This window comes from Nuphar pumila, chromosome 1 (genome assembly GCF_984573655.1).
Source record: "Nuphar pumila chromosome 1, dmNupPumi1.hap1.1, whole genome shotgun sequence".
Classification (NCBI taxonomy): Eukaryota; Viridiplantae; Streptophyta; class Magnoliopsida; order Nymphaeales; family Nymphaeaceae; genus Nuphar; species Nuphar pumila.
In genome coordinates, this window is record NC_143249.1 from 35156556 (window position 1) to 35183765 (window position 27210).

At 38.4% G+C, this 27210-nt stretch overlaps 1 protein-coding gene across 1 annotated transcript in view; it reads left to right on the forward strand.

Annotated features, from left to right (window-relative positions):
• Positions 1 to 769: 769 nt before the first annotated feature.
• Positions 770 to 27210, forward strand: part of LOC149848665 (5'-3' exoribonuclease 3-like) — a 68389-nt gene continuing 41948 nt past the window's right edge. Inside the window, exons 1-10 of the mRNA XM_090004969.1 lie at positions 770 to 970; positions 13861 to 13966; positions 14946 to 15022; positions 15116 to 15307; positions 16198 to 16317; positions 16407 to 16473; positions 16919 to 16992; positions 17136 to 17300; positions 17630 to 17707; positions 17844 to 17924. Coding sequence (XP_089861095.1) covers positions 770 to 970; positions 13861 to 13966; positions 14946 to 15022; positions 15116 to 15307; positions 16198 to 16317; positions 16407 to 16473; positions 16919 to 16992; positions 17136 to 17300; positions 17630 to 17707; positions 17844 to 17924 — 1161 coding nt within the window. The remainder of the gene's footprint in view (positions 971 to 13860; positions 13967 to 14945; positions 15023 to 15115; positions 15308 to 16197; positions 16318 to 16406; positions 16474 to 16918; positions 16993 to 17135; positions 17301 to 17629; positions 17708 to 17843; positions 17925 to 27210) is intronic.

Genomic DNA, 27210 nt, shown 5'->3' on the forward strand with positions numbered 1-27210 from the left:
ATGATCCTGTCTGCGTCTAAGACTAGTTGAATTGTTGATGACTCCAAACTTTGTCAGAAAATCTTATCATAAGATTCGCCTCTATACTGACTTGGACACTGGTTCAACTAAATCATGCAAGCAACCAACTAGGTTGTACGATTAGGCTGGAGGCTCGATGTCCATCATCTACAAACCCACCAAGGATTCGATCCGAACAGGACAAGTCCAAGTCGGAGTCGGCCAAATCATTCACGTCCTTGAGAGAATAAAAATTACTGTTTCGAGAGTTTCTGCAACATTAGAGAGATCAACCATGGAACGTCCATGGGACAGAGATGGAATTCCAGACAATTTACCAACTTTAGTTGGTAGAGCTATGAGCTTCAACCTTTTCCGTCTCCAATCGTATCCCTCCATCAATTCTTTCGAGTTGCCAAGACATCCAATTGCCTTTGAGTTCATTATTGCCATCTTTCGGAAACTTAGTTATATTGTATAAATAAAGGCTAACCACTGACTTTTCTCTTCCTCCCTTTATTCCTTAGGAAGGAAGTAAACCTCTTAGTTCGTCTGTTAAAGTGGGAGCTTTGGTTCTCTTTCACAGTGGAAATGGTACTCCATCACCAACAACAAAAGAATAGAAAACAAAAAAGAACTCCACAATTTCTCACAATCACTTTGGAGTTATTAACGTGAGATCTTTCAGATCCCTCTGTGGTTATATTTCCACTTTTGTTCTCTTGGACATTCATCTTCTTTTTCTTGTGAGAATTGTGAGAAGAAATTAATGGGTGTGCCATCCTTTTACCGGTGGCTTGTTGACAAGTATCCAAAGATAGTTGTGGCTGCTAAAGAGGAGAGACCAACAAAGGATGAAAATGGAGTTGAGTGCATAGACACGTCCAGACCAAACCCAAACGGGATTGAGTTTGATAATCTTTATCTTGACATGAATGGCATTATACACCCTTGCTTCCACCCCAACGAGGTCTAGTCCACTCTTTCTTTCTGGGCTCCTTTCATCTTATATATTAAAGTTTCGATTGTTTTGCTTCGCTAAAAATCTTAGTCTGTGGATTCAGTTCAATTGCTATTTTGGTGATTGCAATTTGTTATCTTTGGGAGTTATTAACTATGTTTACAGCAACCAAAATGTTAATTGGTCGTTTTCTTTAGCTTTAGCAATAGTAGTATGGTGCTACAAACCACGAACATGTGAAGTTGTCTGCATTTCTACGCTTTTCTTTCTGTAAGAACTTGCAATTTTGTGTTGCCTCTGTAGTTTTATTGCTTATTTTACCAAGTGAATTTAATTTATTTGTTGTTGGTAATATACCTATTATATCTATATGCTTTTCCGGTTTGATGCATGCCAACATGAGTATACTCTCTCTCTCTCTCTCTCTCTCTCTCTCTGAGACTGTTCACACCTCCCTCCCCCGTGTGATGCACTTTTTGGTTAGCCATTTTTAACACTTCGTGGTCTGTTTTACCTTTATGATTAGTTGCATCTAACGAGTGGTAAACATTCATTTCTTTTGGAGAATTATAAAATCACAATCTATATCCGTATTTATTTTTTTGAAAGTGGAATTTCATTGATATCATATAGCGCAGAACAGCACAGACAATGGCGAGTGATGAGGTATCACTAGCACTGTCGAAAAATGACAGACTCACGATATATGAGGTCTGCATGCACAAAGAACGCAATGGTTTTCCGTGGTTCGGTAACTTGACCTACATTCATGAGTTTCTCTCTCACTAGACGATGAGATGGGAGAGGTTTCCTTATTATATTGAATTACAGGGTTTAGAGTCCTTTTACATTGTGACTTATCCTTAGAACATACAGGAATATCCAGGACTCTACAATATCCATTTGGATTACATTGATACGATTGAAATAGTTTAGGAGTCACCATTTGAGGAGTCCTATGCAACTGCAACTTATCAGGACAATTATCAATATGAGTTTCCTGAGATGGCATCTCATTTGGTCGACTTTCATGAGGATCGACCTCTTCTAGATGAGTATGACTAAGAGTCCCCCATGAACCATCATTCTTAACATGCCTCCTCAAGCTAATCTCCACGAGATTGGGCTTGTCTCTAAACTAGGTGAATCTTGGACCTGCCATTGGTTTAGTAATAACATCTGCAACTTGGTCTTGTGTTGGAACAAATTGAACTTTAATTTCAAGTTGGAGCATGGTGATCTGTAATGCCCAACTTGGACGTCAAGAACTGAAACTGGTCACATCCCAATGCCTTAGTTAGGAGATCAACAGGTTGATAACGAGAAGGATATGATCAGTGGTAATGACACCAGCTTTAAGTTTTTCACGAATAAGGTGACAATCAAGTTCAATGTGCTTAGTACGCTCGTGAAAAACAGGGTTGACAGCAATGTGAAGGGCGACTTGATTGTCACAATATAATTGCATGGGTTATGAATGAGTGACGCCAAGATCCAAAAAAAGAGCTTTGAGCCAGATTAGTTCACAAGTGGTGGTAGCCATAGAGCGATATTCAACTTCAACAGAATAGCGGGAAACAATATACTGCTTTTTGGTTTTCTAAGATAGAGGATTGCTGCCAAGAAAGGCGAGATATCCTGTAGTTAAACGACAGGTTATGGGACAACTTTCCCAATCAGAGTCACAATATGTAGTGAGTTGAAGTTGGCTAGAAGAAGGCAGATTAATGCCTTTTGTTTGGGAAGGATTTTAAATATCGAAGGACCTGATAGGTAGCGTCAAGATGGGGCTTCCGCGGAGTTTGCATGAACTAGCTCAAGATGTTAACTTAATAGTTGATATCCGATCGAGTGATCATCGGATAAATGAGATGACCCACCAGACGTCTATAACGAGTGGGATCATTGAGTAGAGCGCCTTGATCGGATGAAAGAGAAAGATGTTGCTCTATGGGAAAGTCCACTAGGCGGGTGCCCAATAAGCCACAGTCAGAGACAATGTCAAGTGTGTACTTCTGTTGGGTCAAGAAAATGCATTGGGACAAGCAGGCCACCTTGATGCCAAGAAAGTACTTTAACTTACCAAGATCCTTTAGGTGAAAACTGAAATTCCACTAGAGGGGGGGTGAATAGTGAAATACGATGCAGATCGATAAAATAAAAAATAAGGCAATAAGGCACAACACAATAAACACAAGATTTATACTGGTTCGGTCGAGTTACTGACCTACATAAAGTCCCCAAGTAAAACACTTGAGCCTTCCACTATAACATCCGAGTTACCGGATAAATAATACAACACCCTCTTCCTCAGAGGTCTACTTCTCTCGACAGAGAAGGGAAACACCCTCTTTCTCAGAGGTCTACTTCTCTCAACAGAGAAGAGAAACACCCTCTTTTCCAGAGGTCTACTTCTCTCAACAGAGAAGGAATACAGTAGAAATCAAAAAGTTACAACACTTTCCTATAGAACCTTCAGAATGATATGCAGAGTATGAATGCACGTATGAAGATTCTCAGAATGATCTTTTTCTTTTCTTACACACTCTTGTATTTTTCTGAGAGCCATTTGCAACTTTTTCTCGAACAAAATGATAGTCAATTTATATATGTTTGTTCTGTGCATGGAACACTGGGTTCACTGGAAGATAGGTGTGCCCAAGATTGTCACACCATAGAACCGAACGGCCACTAGACAGAACATTTAGTTCTCTTATCAATTGTTTGATTCACATTAACTCAGTATCAGTATATTCTGCCTCAGTGCTTGACTTGGCAATTGGCTGCTGTTTGGTTGAGTTCCAAGACAAAATATTTGAGCCCAGAAAGGACAAATAGCTTCCTATAGACTTTCTATCCTTTGGACAACCTGCCCAGTCAACATCAGAATAGTTACTCAACTACAAGTGAATTTCTTGATTTAAAGATCGATATTAATTGTTCCTTTCAAGTATCTGAGAATTCGTTTGATGTGATCCCAATGACTATGCCTTCGTTCGTGCATGAAGTGACAGACTTTGTTAACTGCATAAGCTATATCTGGTCTTGTAGACGTGACATATTGAAGGCCTCCAACAATGCTTATGTATTCAGTAGCAATTTTTAATAGAATTTCGTCATGTTTGGATAACACAATGTTAGGTGCAACAAGAGTGATCACTGTCAGTCATACTTGTTTTTGTTAAAATATCCAAAATATACTTCCTTTGACATAAAACCATTCCACCTGTAGAATCTGAAAGATAAAATAGTGTAGTGGACCCAGATCTTTAATAGAGAATTTTGATGCAAAATTTTAAATTATTTTTATTGCAACCTGTGAGTTTCCTATAATTACGTCATCAACATAAACCAAGATGAACATGTGCAGTTGACTGGTGTGGCAAATGAATAAAGAAGGATCCGCTTTGGATTCGGTGAAGCCCTGTTTGTCTAAATAGACACGAAGTCTTTCGAACCAGGTCTTGGGGGCTTGTTTCAACCCATAGATAGCTCGACCAAGTTTACAAACATAGTGGAGATGACTCCTATTCTCAAACCCTTGTGGTTGAGAACTTGAGCCATGTAAACTTCTTGCAGAATGCCTTGAAGAAACACATTGTTAATGAAAGAAGATGAAACCAACAATCAAATCTTCAAATGGTACACACCAAGAATCACTCACAAGAACCAGAAAGGTTCATACACAATATCCACTCATAAGAACCACGAAGGTTTATACAAAATACCTAAAAATGGGTATGCAAAAACAAGAGGAAAAATATGTTTTTATTAATATGGGAATCACACACAAAAATCATACTTTACAAGGGGGCAAGGCCCCATATTTATAATACACTTTAGAGGGGGAGAGGAGAGAGTTGTTGGGCTCCCAACAGCTCTAAATAGAGTCGTTGGGAGTCCAACGACTCTCTAGCCCATTGCCTTTTGACTTTAGTCAAAAAGCCAGAAAGGTTTATAAATGTCCAAAAGCTAAAAACTAAAACCTATTCTAACTAAACTACATAACTAAACAAAATGCATAAGTGTGACTCGTGTCATTTTAAAACAAAAGAGCGAAATAGGCTACGCTCCGGTCTGTACTTACGCATGTGTAAGTTAGCAAGGAAATGCGAGCCCATGCACAAAGACAGCAAGGTTCAAACAATCCTTAAAGTGCGAAGACGCACATTGAGCGCAAGAATGCGTAAGTGGTGCGCGGGATACAAAATCGTACCTCAGCCAAATAAATGTGTCAGCAATAGAGGCGTAAGCAAAGTAAATGCATAAAGCAATACACGAGGCATGAAACCGTACTTCAGCTAAACAAATGTGTAAGCAAGTAAATACATAAAAGCAAATAGCCTGTGCACTAAAGCGTGATGGCGAAAGTAAATGACAGAAAGCGATGCTTGATACGTGAAACCACATTTCAAGCTAAATAAATGCGTAAAGAAAATCAGCCTGTGCACTAAAGCACGGCGGCGAAAGTAAATAACAAAAAGCAATGCTTGATACGTGAAACCATGTATCAAGCCAAATAAATGGGTAAAGAAAATCAACCTGTGCACTAAAGCGTGACCGCGAAAGTAAATGATAGAAAGTAATAAAGACAAGGATCGCAAAACTACGTCCTTGAGTTTAAAAGCGTATTGCTATATATATATAATTGTTTTAATTCACATTTTAAGTGTTTTAACTTAGTTCAGTTCGTCCAAAGTCCATTGCACAACTTTTCCCTACCTTGGAGAGTCTCAGAGTTGCGCTTGCCTTCGTGTATAAGTAACAAGTAACGAAGGGCTCAGGCGCGGGGCATAAGTGGGATCCGTCGTGCGAGCTGCGAAAAAGTAAAGCATGAATATAAAAAACAATCTTGAAAGATAAACAGTACAGGGGAGGTAGGTGGGCTTGGCAGTCATACCAAGCCCAGACCTGCCTGCAGCGGCCAGGGGTGGGAGGTGGGCTCGGCTATTAGGCTGAGCTCGCACCCAGGGCCTCAAAAAAATGAACAGGGAGGTGTAATGAAGTGGATTGAATCTGATACACATGCAAGAACACACTTTCAATCAAGTAGAATACTTGATTGAATCAACGAAACCACCCACACAAGGGTCTTAACAAATTGTTATTGCATAAAAAGGCACTCCAAAGAGTTAAAAAATATACATGGCCCAAGGGGCTATTTATAATATAATGGGAATAAGGGGCTGAACATGTGACTGTTGGGGCAGCTCCAATAGTCATACGAGCTGCCCCTTTTGCATAGAAAAAGACAAAAGCAAAAAAACAAAAAAAAATGTACAAAAGCAAAAAGATAAAATGTCAGCCCATTAGGGGCTGATGCCTATTTGGTGAAAAGATCAGAATACCCCTAAGGGGTATTTTGGTTTACATATATATATTAACTATATCTTAACACCCCCCCTCAAACTCATGGTGGAACAACCGAGAGTTTGCCAAGTAGGAAGTGAAATCTGGGTGACGAAAGCGCTTTGGTGAAAAAATCCGCTAGTTGATATTTTGATGGAACGTAGGGCAATGTGATAGTTTTTCGCATAAATTCTTCACTGACATAGTGACAATCCATTTCAATATGTTTTGTCCTCTCATGGAACGTATGGTTGCTTGCAATATACACAACGCTTTTGTTATCACAACATACTTTAGTGGGTTCTTTGATGTGGATTCTCAAGTCTTTCACTAATTATCAAAGCCACACTAACTCTGACGTGGTCGTTGCCATGGCGCGATATTCAACTTCAGTTGATGAGAGAGACACTTTTTATTGCTTCTTGCATCGCCATGAGATCAGTGAGTCACCTACAAAAACACATAAACCAGTAGTTGAGCGTCTATCATTCATATCCCCTCCCCAGTCAGAGTCTAAGTGCATAATGACTTCTAATAAGGAAGATGATAACAAAAACAATCCATAATTTATAGAGTTCTTAATATATCTAATAATTCTCATTAAAACACTCATATGTACTATAGTGAGAGCATGCTGAAATTGACTGACTGAATGAATAGCATGAGAAATATCAGGACGAGTAATAGAAAGGTAAGATAAAGTTTTAATCAATTGTCTGTATGGGGTTGGATCTTAAAGAGGTTCTCCATCATCCTTTTTCATTTTTGCATTTATGATCTCTGGAGTGTCAACCCGTTTCTCATCTGAGAGTCCTGATCTCTCAATAATCTTTGTTGCATACTTAGTCTGTGACAAAAAATAATCACGAGGTGATTAAGTCACTTCAATACCAAGAAAATATCTTAAAAAATCAAGATCTGTCATATCAAAGTTATCTTTAAGCACACCTTTGATATGATTTACTCATTGCTTATCATCTTCTGTGATTATCATATCATCCACGTAGAGTAGCATATGACCATTCCTGCATTGGAAGACTTAACAGACAATGCAGTGTTAGTAAAACAAGATTTAAAATGAAGTTGAGTCATTAGATTACTAAATCTATCTTACCAAGCTTTGGGAGCTTATTTTAATCCATACAAGGCTTTTCGTAACCTAAGAGTTTTTTTATGTGCTAAGTGCAAACTTGGTGGAGGATCCATGTAGACCTCTTTATCTAAATTACCATTCAAAAAGGCATTTTTTACATCTATTTGAAAGATAGTCCATTTTTGAATTGATGTTATCGATATAAGGGTTCTGACAGTCGTCCTTTGAGCAACTGGGGCAAAGGTCTCATCATAGTCAATTTCATATTCTTGACTATATCCCTTAGCTATTAATCGAGCTTTATATCTTTTCAATGTCTCATCCCATTTAGTTTTAATTTTGTAAACCCATCTACACCTTATAGTTTTTCGTTCTTGGGGTAATGTTTGAATTTCTCAAGTTTTTGCTTTTTCTAAAGCTTTTAATTCATCACTCATCGCTTTAATCCATTCTTGATGGTTTTTGGCTTCATAATAAGATGATGGTTCGGTATATGAGTATATAACCATTAAACATGCTCGATATCTTGGTTCAAAGGAATCATAAGATACAAATCTACTAGGGGCCTTAGAAATTCTTATTGATTTTCTAATACTAGCAGAGTCTACACATGGTGGGTGATCTTTGGTCCGCCAAGTGTATGGTAGTATGAAGTGGGTCAATATTATCAAGACCATTGTCAACATTTTCACTTACATCATGAGTGTCTTCATTTTCACTCTCATGCTCATTATGAATGTTTTTACACCTATTATATTCATTGATAAGATAAAAAATAAACAATTAATCATAGTTCTCTTAGATTTTTTTCTTGCTAAAACCATCTTCATTTTTTTAGAAATGTAACATTTCGTGAAACATATAACTTGTTTCTTTCTATGTCATAGCATCGATATCCTTTTTTATTTTCAGCATAGCCTAAAAAACACAAGGGATTGCTTTTGGGGAAATTTTGTCACTTCTATGGGTAAGAATAAAACATTTACATCCAAAGACTCAACATTTTGTAATCGGGGGAGATTTTAAACAATTTTTCAATGGAAGATATATTTTCAATAGTTTTTTAAGGCATTCTATTTATCAAATAAACTATCGTAAGAGCGGCTTCGGCCCAAAACATTTTTGTAACATTTCTTGATATAAGAAAGTGTTCTAGTGGTTTCAACAATATTCTATGCTTTCTTTCAGTTAGACCATTTTATTGAGGAGTGTATGGGCAAGATTTTTTTTGAATAATCCCAATTAGGTCAAGAAATTTTTTGAATTCTTTTTATACAAATTCTCCCCCAGAATAAGATCTAAAAATTTGAATGTTGCTTTTGAATTGAGTCTTTACATGAAAATAAATTGTTTTAAAGCATTCAAATACTTCTGATTTTTGTTTAAGAAAAAAGATCCAAGAATGTCTACTATAGTCATCTACAAACACAACATAGTATGATATCCCACCTTTGGATATAACAGGAGCCGGTCCCCACACATCCGAATGTATTAACTCAAAAGGATTTTTTGGTATAAAATGTCTTTATTCAAGGGGCAAAGCTTTCATTTTGCCAAGAATGCAATCTTCACAAACCAAATTCTTTTCTTTATAACTAGTAAGAAATGAAAACAAATATAATTTGGACACACTAGGATGTCTTAGTCTTTTGTGCCAATTTTCTATATCTTTCTTTTCCGCAAAATTACAAAAAGATTGTTTTGATAACTCAAGACTCTCCATTACATAGAGATCTCCTCTTCTATGGCCTTGCCCAATCGGCTTCTTGGATTTGAGATATTGTATTAAACAATCATTAGAAGAAAATAAAACTTTGCAACCATAATTCATAATTTGTGAAACTGATAAAAGGTTCAAATTTAGATTTGGCACAACTCTAATACTTGGTATGTGGAAGTTTGGTGGTTTTTGAAAAATTTCAAAACTTTTAATTTTTAAAGATGTTTCGTCGGCGGTTGAAACATAAGAATTATTTGGGTTAGAATGACATTCAGATAATATTGACTCATTTGGAGTCATATGAAAAGAGGCACCAGAATCTAATATCCAAAAAGTCTTGCTAGGGTCACCATTTGTGGATACGGCAGCCTCCAAGAAGGAAGAAGCTTGACCTTTGAACATTGGTTGTAGCGCTTCCATTAATTGAGCTAAAGTCAGTGAGACAATGCATTTGGAGTCGTCTACATCATTTTTTCCTACCGAAGCAACTCTCTTATCATCAACGTGATCTTTTTTCTTTCTTTTGGGACAAAAAGGCTTTATGTGTCCCGCATATGATTTTGCCACCTTTTTTGTATTCATGATCTCCTCTTCTATCGCTTCTTTCATAGTTATTGGGATTTCTCCCATTCTCATTCTTCACAAAAGTGAGGGGGCTTGTAACTCCTAGTGTGGTTACCGGACTTGGACATAGCAAGTACGGTTTCTTCATCTTTTGAAGCGGATGACTTCTTTAATCTATTCTCTTCTATAGTCAATTCTTAAGAGTTTCGACTATGGATGGCATACACCTCCTCTATGAAGGAGAGCCGATCTTGTTCCCTCAAATTCGAGCCTAAGCCCATTCACAAATTGGTAGAAATGCTCCATTTTAATTTGGTTTTCACGGAGTTCTACATCTTGAGGGCAATGCCATTTTGGCTCAAGAAGAGCCAATTCATCCATAGGAGGCAAAGAGAGCATTGTAATATTCATCTCTCCTTGAGTCATGGTTCTTACTTTATTTTGGACATTGTCCTTAAGATATTTTCAAGCATCGCTAGCAAAATCAAATTTTGCTAAGCTACAACATTTATGAATATCTACATTATTGATGAGTCATCCAATTATTTTGGAGTGGCCCATCCATTTTTTTCTCATAATCGGAAACGACTTTACCCATTTTCTCACCTTAAAGAACAACCTCCTTCCCATTCTCATTTTTTGTAAGAATGAGCTTAGACTCTTTTTCGATACCATCCACCAAACCCCACAAACCCTTTTCCCATATCTTGTGTTTTACTATGGATGCCCACATCACATAGTTTGTATCGTTTAGGCATACGGGAACGAAGATTATAACTTCTCTCTCATTCTCCATTTCTTTACAATGTGAGGAGAAAGATATAGTAGGAAGAAGGGAGAAAGATAGAGATACAAGACTTGTTTGAGAAGTGACACGCTTCCCGATGCAACAATCCTTGATTTGTTGTATCCGCTAAGCCCACGAATCCTCCTCTTAATATCCTCACAATCTTGCTTTTAGAAAAATGCCTTTGAATCACCAAAGCTCTGATACCATGTAATGAAGTGGATTGAATCTGATACACATGCAAGAACACACTTTCAATCAAGTAGAATATTTGAATCAATGAAACCACCCACACAAGGGTCTTAACAAATTTTTATTGCATAAAAAGGCACTCTAATGAGCTAAAAAATATACATGGCCCAAGGGGCTATTTATAGTACAATGGGAATAAGGGGCTGAACATGTGACTGTTGGGGCTTGTGACCGTTGGGGCAGCTCCAACAGTCATATGAGCTGCCCCTTTTGCATAGAAAAAGACAAGCAAAAAAACAAAAAAAATATACAAAAGCAAAAAAACAAAAAAAGGTACAAAAGCAAAAAGATAAAATGTCAACCCATTAGGGGTTGACGCCTATTTGGTGAAAAGACCGGAATACCCCTAAGGGGTATTTCGGTTTACATATATATATATATATATATTAACTATATCTTACCAGGAGGCAGGAAGGGGGCTCGACCCTTCCACTGTGAAAAGAAAAGACCAGTGGCAGGGGCAAGGCCCTTGCCGACTTGCCAGAAAAATGAGGCAGGGGCCAAAGGTCCCTGCCGAGAATCTTATCACAGGCGGCAGGGGGCATTGCCCCCGCCAGGAAACAAGAGGCAGGGGCTAAAAGCCCCTGTCGACCTATTATATGCAGGCAGTGTCACCCTTACCGACCTGTCGGAAAAAGACAGTAGCCCCTGCCGGCCGACCAAAGATTCAGATGGCAGGGGCATCGCCCCTGTCGGAAAATGACAGGCAGAGGATTTAGCCCCTGCCGATCGATTTGGTTTCAACGATCGATTTGGTTTCAGGAGGCCCCTGTCAGCCTGCCGAAAAATGACAGGCAGGGGCTTTAGCCCCGGCCGGTCGACCAAAAAGGAACCGAGGAAGAAAAAGAAGAAAGTAGAAGAAAGAAGAAGAAAGAAGAAGAAAACAAAAGCAGAAGAAGAAGACAACAGGAGAAGAGGGGAGTCGGGGTTTACCTGAAAAAGGAGCCAGCGAGTGGGAGAACACTGACGACGAGGGGTCAAACGTAGGAGGAGGCGGTTGCGTGTCACCGACGCACACAGGGAGAGATAGGGGGGGGGGGGCAGTGTTGCCAGGCGGAAGGTTGGCAGTGGGAGAGGGTGAGGTGAGAGGGAGCTGAGGGGGAGATGGGGGGTCGATGCCGGGGGAGCGGGGGGTGTCAAGGAGAGAGACTAATGGAGGCAGAGAGGGAGCTACAGGAAAGGGGGAAAGGGTTTCGAATGAGGAACCCTTCCCCTCTTCGTGCTTTAAATAAGCACGAGGGGGGGAGGGGGTTGTCGAGTTTGGATCCGGGTCGGATCTGGATCCAACCCGGGTCCTTTTTTTTAAATGGGTTTTACATAGTGAACTTAGAGCTCTTAGGAAAGCTAAAACATGAGAATTTCAAAATCTTTCTAGTGGTAAGAAAACTATAGGATGTTGATGAGTTTTCAAGGTCAAGACCAAGAGTGATGGGTCTCTTGAAAGGTATAAAGTTCGTCTAGTTGTCAAAGGGTATAGTCAAGAATATGAAATAGATTATGTTAAAGTCTTTGCGCTCGTTGCACGTATGGTTACTATCATATGTTTTATTACCATTGCCTCAATTAAAAAATAAAACATTTATTAAATGAATGTTAAAAATGCCTTTTTGAACGACGATCTTTTCTACATGGATGCTCCTCTAGATATGGAGGTTTCTAAAGGGAAAGTGCTTCGTCTATGAAAAACTCTTTATGGTTTGAAACAAGCTCTCAAGGCTTGGTATGATAGATTTAATAATGTAATATTGGAAAACGAATTTTTTTCATGTTTCACAGACACAACCTTGTTTGTCAAAAAATCCAATGCAGGGATAGTAATTTTATTGGTGTATGTTGACGATATGCTAATAACAGGTGACGATACTAAGGGAATTAAGAGCATAAAATCTGTATTAAAAGATAAATTTGAAATGTCCGACTTAGGATTCCTAACGTACTTTTTAGGCATTAAAGTTGTCTATTTACATAAAGGTTATTTTTTATCTCAAACTAAACTTGCATTTGAGATTATTGACAGGTCAGGAATTACGGATGATAAAATTTGTAAAATTCTTGAAGTAGTAGGAACAAAGATGAAAATTGATGATGGCATTCTTTTAAATGATCTCACTTCTTACAGGCAACTTGTTGGATCTCTAATGTATCTTAATATCACGAGACCTGATATTTCACATATCGTTCATATTACGAGTCAATTCCAACATGCGCCTACATCAGTTCATATGAGTGCAATTTTCCGAATCATCAGATATATAAAGGGATCTTTAAATAAGGGAGTATTTCTATCTTCATCTTCTGAATTAAATTTAATAACTTATACTGGCTCTGATCGGGGAGGTGATCCAAATAATCGTCACTCTACCATTGGTTTTTATGTGTTTTCAGGAGAATCATTAATTTCTTGAAGATGCAAGAAGCAACAGTCATTATCATCTACTGAAGCCGAATACCGAGTCATGACAACTATTACCATGGAAATTGTTTGGATTCGCCAACTAGTGGAAGATATGGGGATTCTTGTTCAAGGGCCCACGAAGATATGGTGTTCTCTTGTTGGACGAGGTGAACTTAATCCCTTGTGTCAGAATCTCTGGTAAGTTGCAAGAATCAAGCGGTTGTGCAAACTTATGCATACTAGTGGTGTACCGTCTCTAAGTGTGCATTCATCCTTGAAGGCAGGAGAGTGACCCATGAGACGGTCCAGGTGGGCTCCCTCCTGGTCAATTAAGTCCCTGGCCAGGATGACCGGCAGGAGCAGGTTGGACATTTGGGACGTGTCCACAGGATGGATTGGGTCCAAAGACGGTGCAGATCCGATAGTGTCCTAGTCCGAGTTGGGTGCTAGGTCCAAGTGGGGCAAGAGGGGCGGTTCCATGTTCCGAGTCGGGTCCACTCTAGTAGAAGAAAGTGATGGTGCTGTTCCAAGATCTACACAAAGCCCAGATATTGGAATGGGGCCTGGCATTGAATCTGCAGCCTCCACGTGTTCCAACTCAACCAACTCCACATTTGTAGTGGGGGCCCCAGAAGACGTTGGGGGCTGCATGAATGATGGAGAAGAGTTTATATCCCTGTGTATTATTACATTATTGTTATTGTCTTTCATCTAATACAGATGTTGATGCAAGTCACAGGTATGCCCCCCTACAACGTTTGAAGAATTATATCAGAGGATTTTTGCTTACATTGACAGACTCTTCAGCATTATTCGTCCAAGAAAGCTTCTTTATTTGGCAATTGGTGAGTGGTACTTTCCCATAATGCCTTCTAAGTTGGACCTCAATCTTCTCATTGAGTAAATTACGAATGCCTTACCAACTTGTCTGTTATTATATTTAACAGTCAAATGGCTTTAGAATGCTCAATTAAAAATATAAAATTAATATTTTGTCCATTTTCATAAATGAGTTTATTCTTGAAAGAATAAATATTGAGCCCATATTTTGAGGTACTTTCTTTCACTAGGCAATGGTCCAGTGACAAAGCGTATCTTTCGAATAAAATAAAGAGCACAGACGGTTAAATGTAATAAGGTCGGTGGATTCTTTAATTCCATAAAGCAAGCAAGTGGGTATGTTAATTTACTGTTCGAATTGATAGATGCCAAGGAAACTAGAAACGGGCTGGTAAACTAGCCAAACAAACCGAGCAAAGGGTTTTCAAGCTCAGCTCATTCTTGTGGCGGGTCGAGTCAAGCTCTTGGTCATGGTGAGCTCAAGTTAAACAAGCTAAGCTCGAGCTGGCTTATTTAATATATATATATATACATTTTTCAAATTGACAATAATAGAATGATCTATCCAAGTTCAAACTTGCTCGTTTACAAAATAAATACATTGTTTCAAAGCTGTAAGTAATAGGTTGAACTCTAAACTTACTGCCTCAGGCCAAGCACATCTACACTCTATGATATAAAATATATGTAAAATATGTGTTACTAGCATGATGAGCCTATATGAGGCCAGCCAAGCTGAGTACCCATTGATCATGTTCGGCTTACTGAGCCTATTTCATGATTCCAAACAAGCCAAACACAAGCCATGCCAGGAGCTGTTCATCTTGTTTCCCAGTTCTTATTTACATTTTTTTTGTAACCAGTGAAAAAACACCTTTCTCACTAAATCCAAATTCATTGGCCTAAAACTTCAATCCCCAACCATGGTATTCATGATTTAACTTTTTCTGAGTTCACGCGTTGAAGCCCATTTCATGGATGCAGATGGTGTTGCACCACGGGCCAAGATGAACCAGCAGCGTGCCAGGCGATTTAGAGCTGCAAAGGATGCCCTTGAGCTAGTGAGTGTTCTTTAATTCCCTCCTAATTTCCAGTGGTTCTGATCTTTCTTTTTTCTGACATATTATGCTCTTGCATTGCTGTTAAACAACCAGGAGAGGGAGGAGGATAGATTGAGAAACAAGTTTGAGATGATGGGCAAGAAGCTTCTGCCCAAACAGAAGAGCCAACTGCACGACTCCAATGTTATCACGCCTGGCACAGAGTTCATGTTTCAGCTAGCCAGAGCTCTAGAGAAGTATATATGTGATCGGCTAAGCAACGATCCTGGGTGGAAAAACATCAAGGTCTTATTCAGTTTCCAACTATGTTCAATGTTTTCTTTCTTTAAAAAAAAAGTGGTAATTTACATATAAGCACCTAATATTGGGTAAATTTAGAATTAGGGGTCCCAGGTTCCAAATATTTGAAATAATCACCTCAATTTTCCAGAAATTACCTGGTTATCCACTTGTATTACTGTTGTACTTTTTCCCTCTGAACTGATCCCCCCTCTGTGTGTGTGTGTGTGGAGGGGAGAGATGGAACTAGTACAATATGGCTGTCACATCCACGACCAAGTACCTTCACAGTCTTCATGCATGCACTGCCAACTTCTCTGAAAACAAAAAAAAATCACCATATTTATTCTCTCATCCACCATTTTACTTGCCCAAAAAAGAGGTTAGAACTGTCATTTTAAGTGTTGACTAGTTAAGTGAACAAAAAGTAACTCAGTCGGTCATTTGAGTAATTTTTTAAAAAGTTATTCATCTATCCTAAATATTTGAAACTTGAGGGTGCCTAATGTTAACGTGCCATATGTCAGGTGCCTATATGAAAAATATCCTAAAAAGGCAAGAAAAGGCTCTGAAAATGTTATCTAACTCGAAATAGTGTTGGCTGAAGTGGTAAAGTCTATAGCCTACTCAGACTTAAGACTTGGATCAACTCTAAAATTGTCACCTTATGTTTTTTCTCTTGTTTTCCCGGTAACTCATTATTAGTGGCAATGTTTGCACGCTTACTGGGAAGCAACTCAATTCTTATTATGTTTCCTCTTGTTTCTTCATTCTGTATCTCCTAATACTAACGTGGATTTTTGGAAGCAATTCAAATCATATTGACATTAACAATGATTATTGAGTTGGTGTCTTTCAATTATTAATCGATTGGTCGTATGGAATTGGTTTTGAAGGTTATACTATCTGATGCAAATGTTCCTGGTGAAGGGGAGCATAAGATCATGATGTATATTCGGCAACAAAGGAATCTTCCAGGCTACAATCCAAACACTCGTCATTGCATATATGGTTTGGTAGGCTATTATGCTTCTATTTTTTGGAGCATGTATTTTGATTGGTGTTACTTGGCTTGTGTTGTTAATCCATGAGTATTCTATAACAGGATGCTGATCTAATAATGTTAGCATTAGCAACCCACGAAATCCACTTTTCTATATTACGAGAGGTTAGCCAACTTTCTTTTAGCTTTGGCGAACAAATTCTTCCTTTTTTTTATGATCAGTTGCTTCTATAATACTGCATATATTGAAGCTGGAATTGTTATTGTTTCATTGTTTTCCTTTATGTTGGAATTTGAATGAAACTTGGGAAAGCAAAATAAGGTTTTCACGTTCTGATTTACAAGTTATGTCACCATAGATCCATGTATTTTCATTTATTTAATGTATACACTACATGAAGTCATGGGCCATGACTGCCATTGCAATTGTTCATAGGAAAACACAGGCACTGGAAACTCATTGATAGTGCATTTGGTGTCAATTTAGCAATTGGATTAACTTCTCCCCATGTTAGAATTTGGCACTCTTCTTTGATTTTTTTCTTCTCATTTCATCATCTATTTTGTCTATTTCTAGGATGTTCTGATAGATGAACAGCTGCAAAATAAAATAGTAACTCCCAATGGGAAAGAGGACCGAGTGGCTGAACTTAGGGAACGTGCTGTACGGCATCGAAAACCATACCAGGTCTCATTCTATTTGAGATACTTGTCAATTGTTGTAATGCATTCACAATACCAACTTGTGGATTCTAGCAGTGTGCTTTTTTGTTTTTCAATTAAACTTGTTCTAACATTTTCTTTCTCCCTATCTGCTTTCATATTTGGCAGATGCTTAATATTTGGACACTGAGGGAGTTTTTGGAATTGGAGTTCTCATTTCCAGATCTTCCTTTCGAGTATAATTTTGAAAGAATTGTGGATGATTTCGTCTTCATCTGTTTCTTTACTGGAAATGATTTTTTGCCACATCTACCAAGCCTTGCAATTCATGAGGTTGGTCTTGAATTAAGTCTTCTTCTTCTTCTTCTTCTTCTTCTTCTTCTTCTTCCTATGTTCATGCATAGGAGCTTTCATCTCTGCTTCAGTACTTGAATGCATTTATTGACATCCACATGCCAATATTTGTCTACATACATAGAAGATATGTCTGTTAGTTGTAACCTGCATGTATTTACCTTATGTGAACATGGTACATCCCTAAAAACACTTAGATATGTGTAAGAAGCTTAGGATTTCAGAAAATTGCATTTTCCACCTTATTTCCATGTCTGAAATCTTTTATATTTGTTTCCACACTATCGGTTGATTAATGTACATTGTAGAAAGCCATCGATCTGCTTATTCATGTATATAAGAAGGAGCTGAAAAGTATGGGTGGCTATATCACTGATGCAGCCAAGGTATCCACTCAACTGCTTACAATGTGAAATTAGGTCACGTTCTTGTATGTTTATGCATCTTGAATGCCACAAAGAAAATGCTCTTTTGACAAATTTCCTTCTTCAGATCAAAGATAAGAAAGCTCCATTCTTGAAGTTAAAACGAGTAGATCACTTCGTCCTGGCTGTTGGTTCTTATGAAGATCGAATCTTCGAAAAAAGATTAGAAGTTAAAAAGGTTTGAACTCCTTTACAATTCCACTTGTTAAATTAGTTATATACATTGTATGGATATCTTCAGATGCAGCTATTTTTGGTCCAAGATCATTCACCAGAAACTAAAATATTTTCTATGTTAAGTTTGTGTTGTATGCCCAGACAATTTATCCCTCGATGCCAGTGTTGTGAAAATAGTTGAGGCGTAGCGAGGCGCTCCACCAAAATCTGAGGCGAGGCGTAAGCCTCGAGGCGCAAAGCGTAAGCCTCAAATTTTTTTTTTAACTTAAAAAAACTATAAAAATGATCTAAAATTATAAATAAGAAATGCTTTATTGATGAAGCAACAACCAACACGAAATAAAAAATCTCAAATAAATAAGGAAAAAATATGAGATTAACATGTAAAAGTAACATTAATGCAACAACGAGCATTCATTCAATAAAAAACTAACATTAACAAAAAAATGCATATTAGCACTAACAACATTAATTGTCTCTTGAACAAGCATTGAATAAAGATGAATACTTTTATTTCTTACATTACCTTGTGTTGTAATCGATAATATTATTAAAAGGCTTAACCAACTTATCGAGCACCACCTGCAAGATAAATAGGATAAAATGAGCAGTTTATAAACAATAGATCAGAATACAAATAGCATATAGATTTATTATGCTAATACTTGAAAAGGACAAGCAGAAGAACATAGAAACTGAAACAGCTATAGAGTTTGTAATTAACACTGGACTTGCATTCTAGCAATATATAAGCAAACATCAAATCAGAAGTATGCCTATTATAAGGGTTCTTACTAGATCCACTATATTGCCAAAAACAAACTTATTTATCCGTATGGTTGAAGAAACTGGACCATGACCTTGATTACGTTGTTATTAAGCATCTTTTTTTATTTTTGTTTTTATTTTTTTTATACGAAAATATAGTCCAGATTGTTTTTCTGTTTAATGGCCTACAGCACCGTGACACTGCTCGTAGCAAAACCTCAATATCTGGAATTTGGCTTGGCAGTTAAATCACTGAGATATCTCAGTAAGCCAACCGAAAAATGTACACTTGAATGGCAATTGGACATAACAATTTTTTGGTTGAAAAACCATCCACGCAGCTGGCTCAAATACTCACTGTCTATCCATGCACCTGAATCTCGTGGTCCACACTGATCCACATTCCTGTGAATTCTTAACCAATTTGGTCACCTTATGCAAGGATGTCCTGGTCATGTCAGAACAGAATCCATTTTCTACAGTGCACATACCAAGCAGAAAGAGTGGGAATGGAATAGTTTTCAACATAGCAAAGCAATTACATGGTTGCAGCACAAATGATACATAGTTGCAAACATCAAGAGGACCAAATCAGTGTTTTTGCATCAGTAATCATTCACACTACATTTCCAACTTTTAAACATTTAAGCTTGTTCTTTTTTGTCTATGCTGTTGATGAATGAAGGGGGTCGGGGTTACCTGGTGTCCGGCAAGGGTTGCCGGCGTCGTGGCTACTTCCGGCGAGAAGGAGGAGGCGGGAAAGTGATAGAGTGTGAGAGACGAGAGAGAGAGACTACAAGAGACGAGAGAGGGGTTGTGAGAGACGAGAGAGAGAGGGAGGGAGAGAGGGGCTGCGAGAGACGAGAGGGGCTGCGAGAGAGGAGATTAGGGGAATTAGGGCTCCCGACCCTTATTAGGGTCGGTGGTGAGATGTTATTGTTGGTCAAATGAGGGATTTGACCCTCATTTGACCAACAAATTAAGGCGTGCGCTCCTCGCCTCACGCTGAGGTGCGCCTCGCCTCAAGGCGCAAGAGGCGTACGCCTACATGGGTTTACGCTTTTTAACTGCGCCTCAAGGCACAAAGGCCCTCGCCTTGAGGCGAGGCGTGCTTTTTGCGCCTTGAGGCACGTTTTTAACAACACTGCTCGATGCATAGTGTTAGGATATAAAGAATGGGCTTGAGTGAAACACAAATATAAGAGGATAAATGAAAATGCACCTTTTATCTATGGGCGGTTGATTTATTTTTTTCGAGATATTTGAACGTAGTGATTAATCAAAGATTCAAAGCCCTTGCCTTAGTTCTTCCATTCAAGTGGATCATTCCTCAGGGATTAGGAAGTTCTGCTTTGAAATAGTAGTCCAATTTCTTCTTTCAAAGAACTCCTTGACCCATTTTCTTTTCTTATTACTAGAACCTTGTGATGCCAACAAACTAGGTATGTTCTAAACTTAGGACCTTAGCTCTACCATCACTCAACCTATTAACAAACTAGCCTTAAAAGTAAGGCTTGAACCATATCATAGGAGCACAGATAAGATGATATGCAATATTACCAAAATTTTGTTAAGAATATAAGCCATATGTTGCTTGGGTTTGGTCCATATACAGTATCACCAAATTTTGACAATATTTCATATCTCCTAACTTATAAATTTCCTTATGAACTGACGTGATCTGTTGAAGGTATGAGAAAAGTAAGGGGAGAGGAGAGAGGTCTCAGGAATCAGTAGCCACTGTTAACCTGGTAGCTGCAGTAATGCTTCATTAGTCTTAATAGGGTTACAATAATCTTTTACAAGGACAAAAGTGCCCCTTATTAGTAACACATGTTATATTAGAATACAAAGGAAATAAAACTAGTGATTGGATATGGATCCTTTATCAGATCCATATCCAATCCATATTCCATATTCTAATACCCTCCCTCAAGTTGTGCATGGGGTTGAACCATGTGCAACTTGCTCTTCAGATACCAAAAGTGGTGACTTGTGAGACCTTTTGTAAACATATCGGCAACTTGGTCTTCTGACGGCACATAAACTGGTTCAATCTCTTTGTCGGCTATCTTTTGTCTTATGAAATGTTGATCAATCTCAATATGCTTAGTCCGACTGTGATGAATAGGATTGAATGCAATTTGTATAGCACTTCTATTATCACACATAAGTGTTGAATTTGAGATATCCTCTCCCATCTCTTTAAGTAGATGCCTAATCCAAGTCACTTCTGCTGTGACAGCTGCCATAGATCTATACTATGCCTCTGTGCTAGATCTTGCCACAACCTTCTGTTTTCTGCTACTCCATAAGACAAAATTTCTTCCAATGAAAACACAGTATCCTGAAACGGACCTCTTCTTATCTGGATCCCCTACCCAGTTTGCATCTGTATAGGCCAGTATGTCATGTTTTGGTGACTTCCATGAAGATTAGATATATGTGAGTCCATCATCCACCGTTCCTTTTAGATAGCGAATGATGCGTTTGACAACATCCATGTGACCAATCTTTGGTTCATGCATAAATTGAGATACTTGATTAACAGAATATACAATGTCTGGTCTAGTAAAAGTAAGGTATTGTAGCATACCCACTAAACTGCGATACTTGACTGCATCAGGATATAACTCACCATCACAAATACTGAGCCTTTGGTTGACAACACTGGGTGTGGGTAGAGGTTTACAATCTGTCATTCCTGCTTTAGCCAGAAGATCAAGAGTATATTTATGTTGAGTTAATGACATTTTTTCATCTTGTCTGTCTACCTCTACACCAAGAAAATATCTCAGCTCCCCAAGGTCTTTCATTTTGAACCTCATACTCAACAAAACTTTAATTCGCTGAATGTGGTCTGGAGCATTACCGGTGATAACAATATCATCAACATATATGAGTAAGAAAACCATAGTGGTACCATTCCTATATATAAACGGAGAATGGTCAAGTTGGGAACGAAAGAAACCATGTTTCTGGATTTCTAAGGAAAAGCTTTCAAATCCTTAAACCTAGAAGCTTGCTTCAATCCATACAAAGCTCTGGTTAATTTGCATACATATTCTTTTGGGTCTCCCTCTGTATAACCTTGAGGCCGCTCCATGTAGACCTCTTCCTTTAAGTCCCCATGAAGGAATGCATTCTTAACATCAAACTGACTAAGGATCTAGACATGTTCAATCGCCAAGCCAAGTATAATGCGAATAGTTCCCATTTTTATCACTGGGCTGAAGGTCTCATCATAATCCTGACCATATTCTTGAGTGAAACCCTTGGCTACAAGACGCGCCTTGTACCGTTTAATGCTACCATCCGGTTTATATTTAATTTTATAAACCCATTTGGAACCAAGAACATTTTTATCTGGAGGGCGACCAACTATCTCTCATGTTTGACACTCATGAAGTGCCTCGATCTCCTCATTCATCGCTTCAATCCATTTGTTGGATTGGATAGCTTGATGAAAACCAAGAGGTTCATCGTGTTTTTCAATCTGGGATAGAAAAATCTGAAAGTCCATAGAAAAGTTGTCATAACTAACCCACTTTTCAATAAGATGCCTTATCATGCCTGATCTTCTGCGTGCTTCTCTGTTATTAGACAATGCAATGTGTTCTTCAGCAGGTACATTCGTTTGCTCTCTAGGTCTCCTCGTATACACATTACCTTTGTATCTCAGACACTCTGCTTGTGATGCATCATCTAAAACTGTCTCACCATGTATGCTTTCAGGAGTCAAAAATAGTATGCTCGGCAGCATGTGAAATAAGTTCAGCACTAAGCCATGGGTCATACCAATTAGCAACTGCACCAATATGTTCACGATTGACGTCTGCTTCTTTTCCCAAAAAACTATTTTCATCAAAAACAACATTTCTGGAAATTCTAATCTTCTTATTGGCAGGATCATAGCACCTGTAACCCTTGTGTTCATCTGCATAACCTACAAATTGGCATATAGAGGCTTTGTCCTGAAATTTAGTACTCATGGATTTGTCAATATGTACATAACATGTGCATCCAAAGACTCGTAACTCATTATAATCGGGATGTGCACCAAAAAGAACATAATAGGGAGTTTGATTTTCAAGACTAGGCATAGGAAGACGATTTATCACATGAGTGGCAGTGTGAAAAACTTCAGTCCAAAGACTAATGGGTAAATTACTCCCATGCATCATACTCATTGCACTTTCCACAATATGTTTGTGTTTACGTTCAGCAATTCCATTTTGTTGTGGAGTGTACGGGCAAGAAACTCTACGATGCATCCCATTATCTTGGAGAAAATCTAAAAATTCTTTGGAGGAATACTCACCACCTCTATCACATTGGAGAATTTGGATATTTTGAGAGAATTGATTTTTAACATAGGCATGAAAGTGACGGAAAATGGAAAAAACTTCTGATTTGTGTTTCATAAAGAATATCCACGTAAAACAAGAGAAATTGTCAATAAAAGATACATAATATTTACTTCCAGAAGCGGAAGGATTAGGGGCTGGCCCCAAACATCTGAACATATTATCTCAAAGGGCATGGAAGCTCTTTTATTTATTTGATGAAAAAAGAGAGTACATGACTTTTGCAGACCTGCTGGGACATATTTTATCCTTCAATGAAGGTGAAACAGACTCTGAAAGAAAACCATTGGGCACTAACTTTTCAATAAAGACTTGACTACAATGACCAAGACGAGAATGCCAGAGATCTAACTTATTACATTTGGATGTACTTAGGACGCTTTTAGAGATGAGATCAGACTTGGGCTTCAGGACACTGGAGGCTGGATCTTCATTGAAGACATACATGTCTCCACGTCGGTCTCCTTTAGCGGACATCTCCTTCGTTTGAAGATCCTTGACAAAGACAGAAGTAAGAGTAAATTTCACGGAAGAATTGGTAGAATCAACAAGCTTAGAAACAGATATAATATTTTTCTTTATGTTCGGTGCATGAACAACATCAGATAAAGGGATAGATGACTCAGACAAAGGAATGAGGACATTGCCTATGTTTGAAATAGGGTGGTGAGTCCCATCTCCGGTTACAATATTAGATTTACCAAAATAGGGAGTCAAAGTAGAGAACTTACCTGCATTGCCAGTGACATGGGTTGCTGCCCCAGAGTCAACATACCATATTCCATCATCATTATGCTTCAGATTCAAGTTGGCCATAGCATATAGTAGAGATAGTAGAAGATCCTTAGCATCATCACTGACCCGAAATGTACCTGCAGTTCCTGATATACCAACATTTCTAGTGTTTTGCATTCTATTCTGATTTTGTGGGTTGAACCAGCAGTTGGCCTTGATATGACCTCGTTTGTTACACTGATAGCATGTGGGAACATTCTTTGAAAAACTGACATTGAAGTTGGTGTAGGTAGTAACCCACGTCCACCCTGGATTGGATTTCCCTTGCCTCTGCCATGTCCTCCTCGTGCACGATCAGCTATCACCCCTGTGGCAAGAACCTCATGCGTAGATGATTGTCCTGTTGAAGCTTCATACATGCTTTTCAGTGTCATCTCATACTGAAAGAGTTTGGCGCGTAATTCCTCAAAGGAGAGCAACGTAGGCAAGCATAATAAGGATGTAACAAGAATATAATATTCTGATCCCAGGGCATTCAGTGTTTGCTGCACCTTTTCTTTATCTGAGACTAGACATCCAACTATGGCTAATTGATCTGTGATGCTTTTGACTTGATTTAAGAATTCAATAATGCTCATTGCACTCTTTTTTAACATCTGAAATTCGCGTTTAAAAAACAACACTTTAGCCTCTGATATTTGAGAGTAGGTCTGAGCTAAAGCATCCCACAAAACCTTAGATGTGCAATCATCAGGAATGAAAATCAAGACTTCTTGTGACAATGTGGAAGTGATGTATGCGACGAGTGCCTGATCACGCTTCATCCAAGTAACAAATGCAGGGTTGCGAATAATATTCGACAATCCTCCATCCTCTTTGGCTTCGATTGTGATAAATTCTGGAGGCATTGGAGTCGATCCATCCAAGTGTCCTGAAAGATCTTGACTCCAAATAAAAGGGTCAAATAGTTGTTGGTAGTTAACTTTTCTGAAACTAATTGCCACAGGAAACTGGAAGAGAGACCCAAATTACCTGAAAAATCCATTGATTGACTGTTTGACAGTGGAAAGAAACTGGTGGCTGGGACAAAAAATAAAGGACTGACAAAGAATTAAGATAAATGAAAATAAGTAGGTGTGTCAGACAGATTTGAGGGCTTAAAGGGCTGATAGCAGATCTGAAAATATTTTCAGATCTGCGACAGACAAAGTGATCACTAAAGGCTATGACAAAGACAGAATATCAGATCTGAAGGGATTTCAAATCTGTGAGGAATAGAAGAAACTCGAATTAGACAATGATCACCAGGAATAGAAGAAAGGACTGATAGCAGATCTGTCGCAGCTTTCAGATTTGCGACAGAGAGAGAGAGAGACGATAATAAATCTGAAAGTATTTCAGATCTACGACACAGCAGATCTGAAGGGATTTCAGATCTACAAGATAATAAAAGAAAAGAAATAGATCTGGGAAACTATCAGATCTACGACAGAGCTTTCAGATTTGCGATAGAGAGAGAGACGATAATAAATCTGAAGGTATTTCAGATCTATGACATAGCAGATCTGAAGGGATTTCAGATCTGCAAGATAATAGAAGAAAATAAATAGATCTGGAAAACAATCAGATCTACGGCAGATTGACACTTAAAGAAACATAAATAACAGAAAAGAAAAGAAGGATGAGTTAGGATCACGTGACCTACCAATTTTCACGCTGAAAAAGGGATCTGCTGAGATAGATGAGAGGAGATTTCAGATCTGCGAACTGTCAGCTTTTCACGCTGACCAGGCACGAGTTTTCAGATATTCTTCATGTTGAATATAGGTGGTTTTAAGTTAAGTCCTTTTATATTAGAGTTTTTTTTGAAATTTTGTTTTTATATTGGGCTTAGATGTAATTATTCCTTTTTGCTTCTCTCTATTTAATAATAGAGAGAAGCCCTAAGAAAAGTTAACAAGTTCTTTTTCTGCAGCCGTCCTTCTCTCTCTCTCCCTCTCTCTCTCTCTCTCTCTCTCTCTCTCTCTCTCTTTCTCTCTCCTCCTAGGGTTCGGTGCATCTCTACTATTCTTGAACATGGTATCAAAGCCAACGATCTCAGGAACGTGATAGATCGTGATCTCCTCTGCAATCGATCTACACCAACAAAAACTATATTGGAACCCGGTGTGTATTAATTTTTTTTTCGTGAGATTTGATGACAGATCTGGTCCAGATCTGTTATCAGATCTAAGGAGCATCGTGGGAGTGTGTGTTCGGCAGCCGTAACCCCTTTCTCTTGAGTTCCATCTGTCGTGATTTCTGGGTGTGGCAGTTGATAACAGATGTCTTTCCGTGTGGCTATGTGTGATTGAGATGTGTTGCAGCTGGGATTTGTTTACGCTATTTGGGATAGAGATCTGCTGCTGCTGTGATTTGTTTATCGTGTCCCTGTTGTGATTTTTTTTTGCATTCTGTTTTTAGCTGTCTTGATTTCCAGCATAAGCCAATATGGGTTCAACAACTGCTGTCGTGATTTCAGCATCTCGTGATACCGTGATTCCTGCTGGGTATATTTTCATGTTGTCGTGATGTGTGTCTGCTGTCGTGATTTCAGCATCTCGTGATACTGTGATTCCTGTTGGGTATATTTTCATGCTGTCGTGATGTTTGTCTGCTGTCATGATGTTTTTCTTTGCTGTGAAAGACGCATATTAGTTTTGGTATCAAACATGCTGTCTTGAAATTTATTTTTTCAGAAGTTCTGTCGTGGAAACAGCAAGATTGTTTCTTTGCTGTGTTGGAAAATATCTGTTGTGTTGGAAAATATCATGCTTATGTGAATTTTTTTTATTATTGTCGAGGGATTCTGTGTTGAGTATAGATGTTGGTCGTCGGTTCTGGCTGATGAGTGATGGTCACATACGCTATCGTATGTGCTGCGTGAAGCCTGGCAAGATTGTATACCTGTTGTGGCTGTTGGGTTTATAAAACCTGCTATTCAAGTGGGTAGATTTGATTTGTTTTGGCTGAAATAGAATTAAATATTCAGTATGGGTGAAACTTCGAAATGTGATTCCAAAATTGAGCATATTGGAGAGTATAAGGCTTTTGCCAATCCCTTCTCGTACGGCTCTTCTGTAAGGTTGAATGAAACTAATTATGCCAGGTGGTCCAGAACGTTTATGATGTCGGTGTCTGGACATAGTAGAAAACATATTTTGTTGGAAGATGAACCCAATGAAAAGGTGGGAAAATACGTTACTTGGGATGAAGATAATGACATTGTTATGTCATGGATCATGAATAGTGTCGAAACCCATATTGCAGATGGTTTAATTTACTATTATACAACCAAACAGATGTGGGACAATCTTCGTGATACGTATTCACAAGAGACTAATGTGAGTCGTATCCTGCAAGTCGAACAGGAGATAT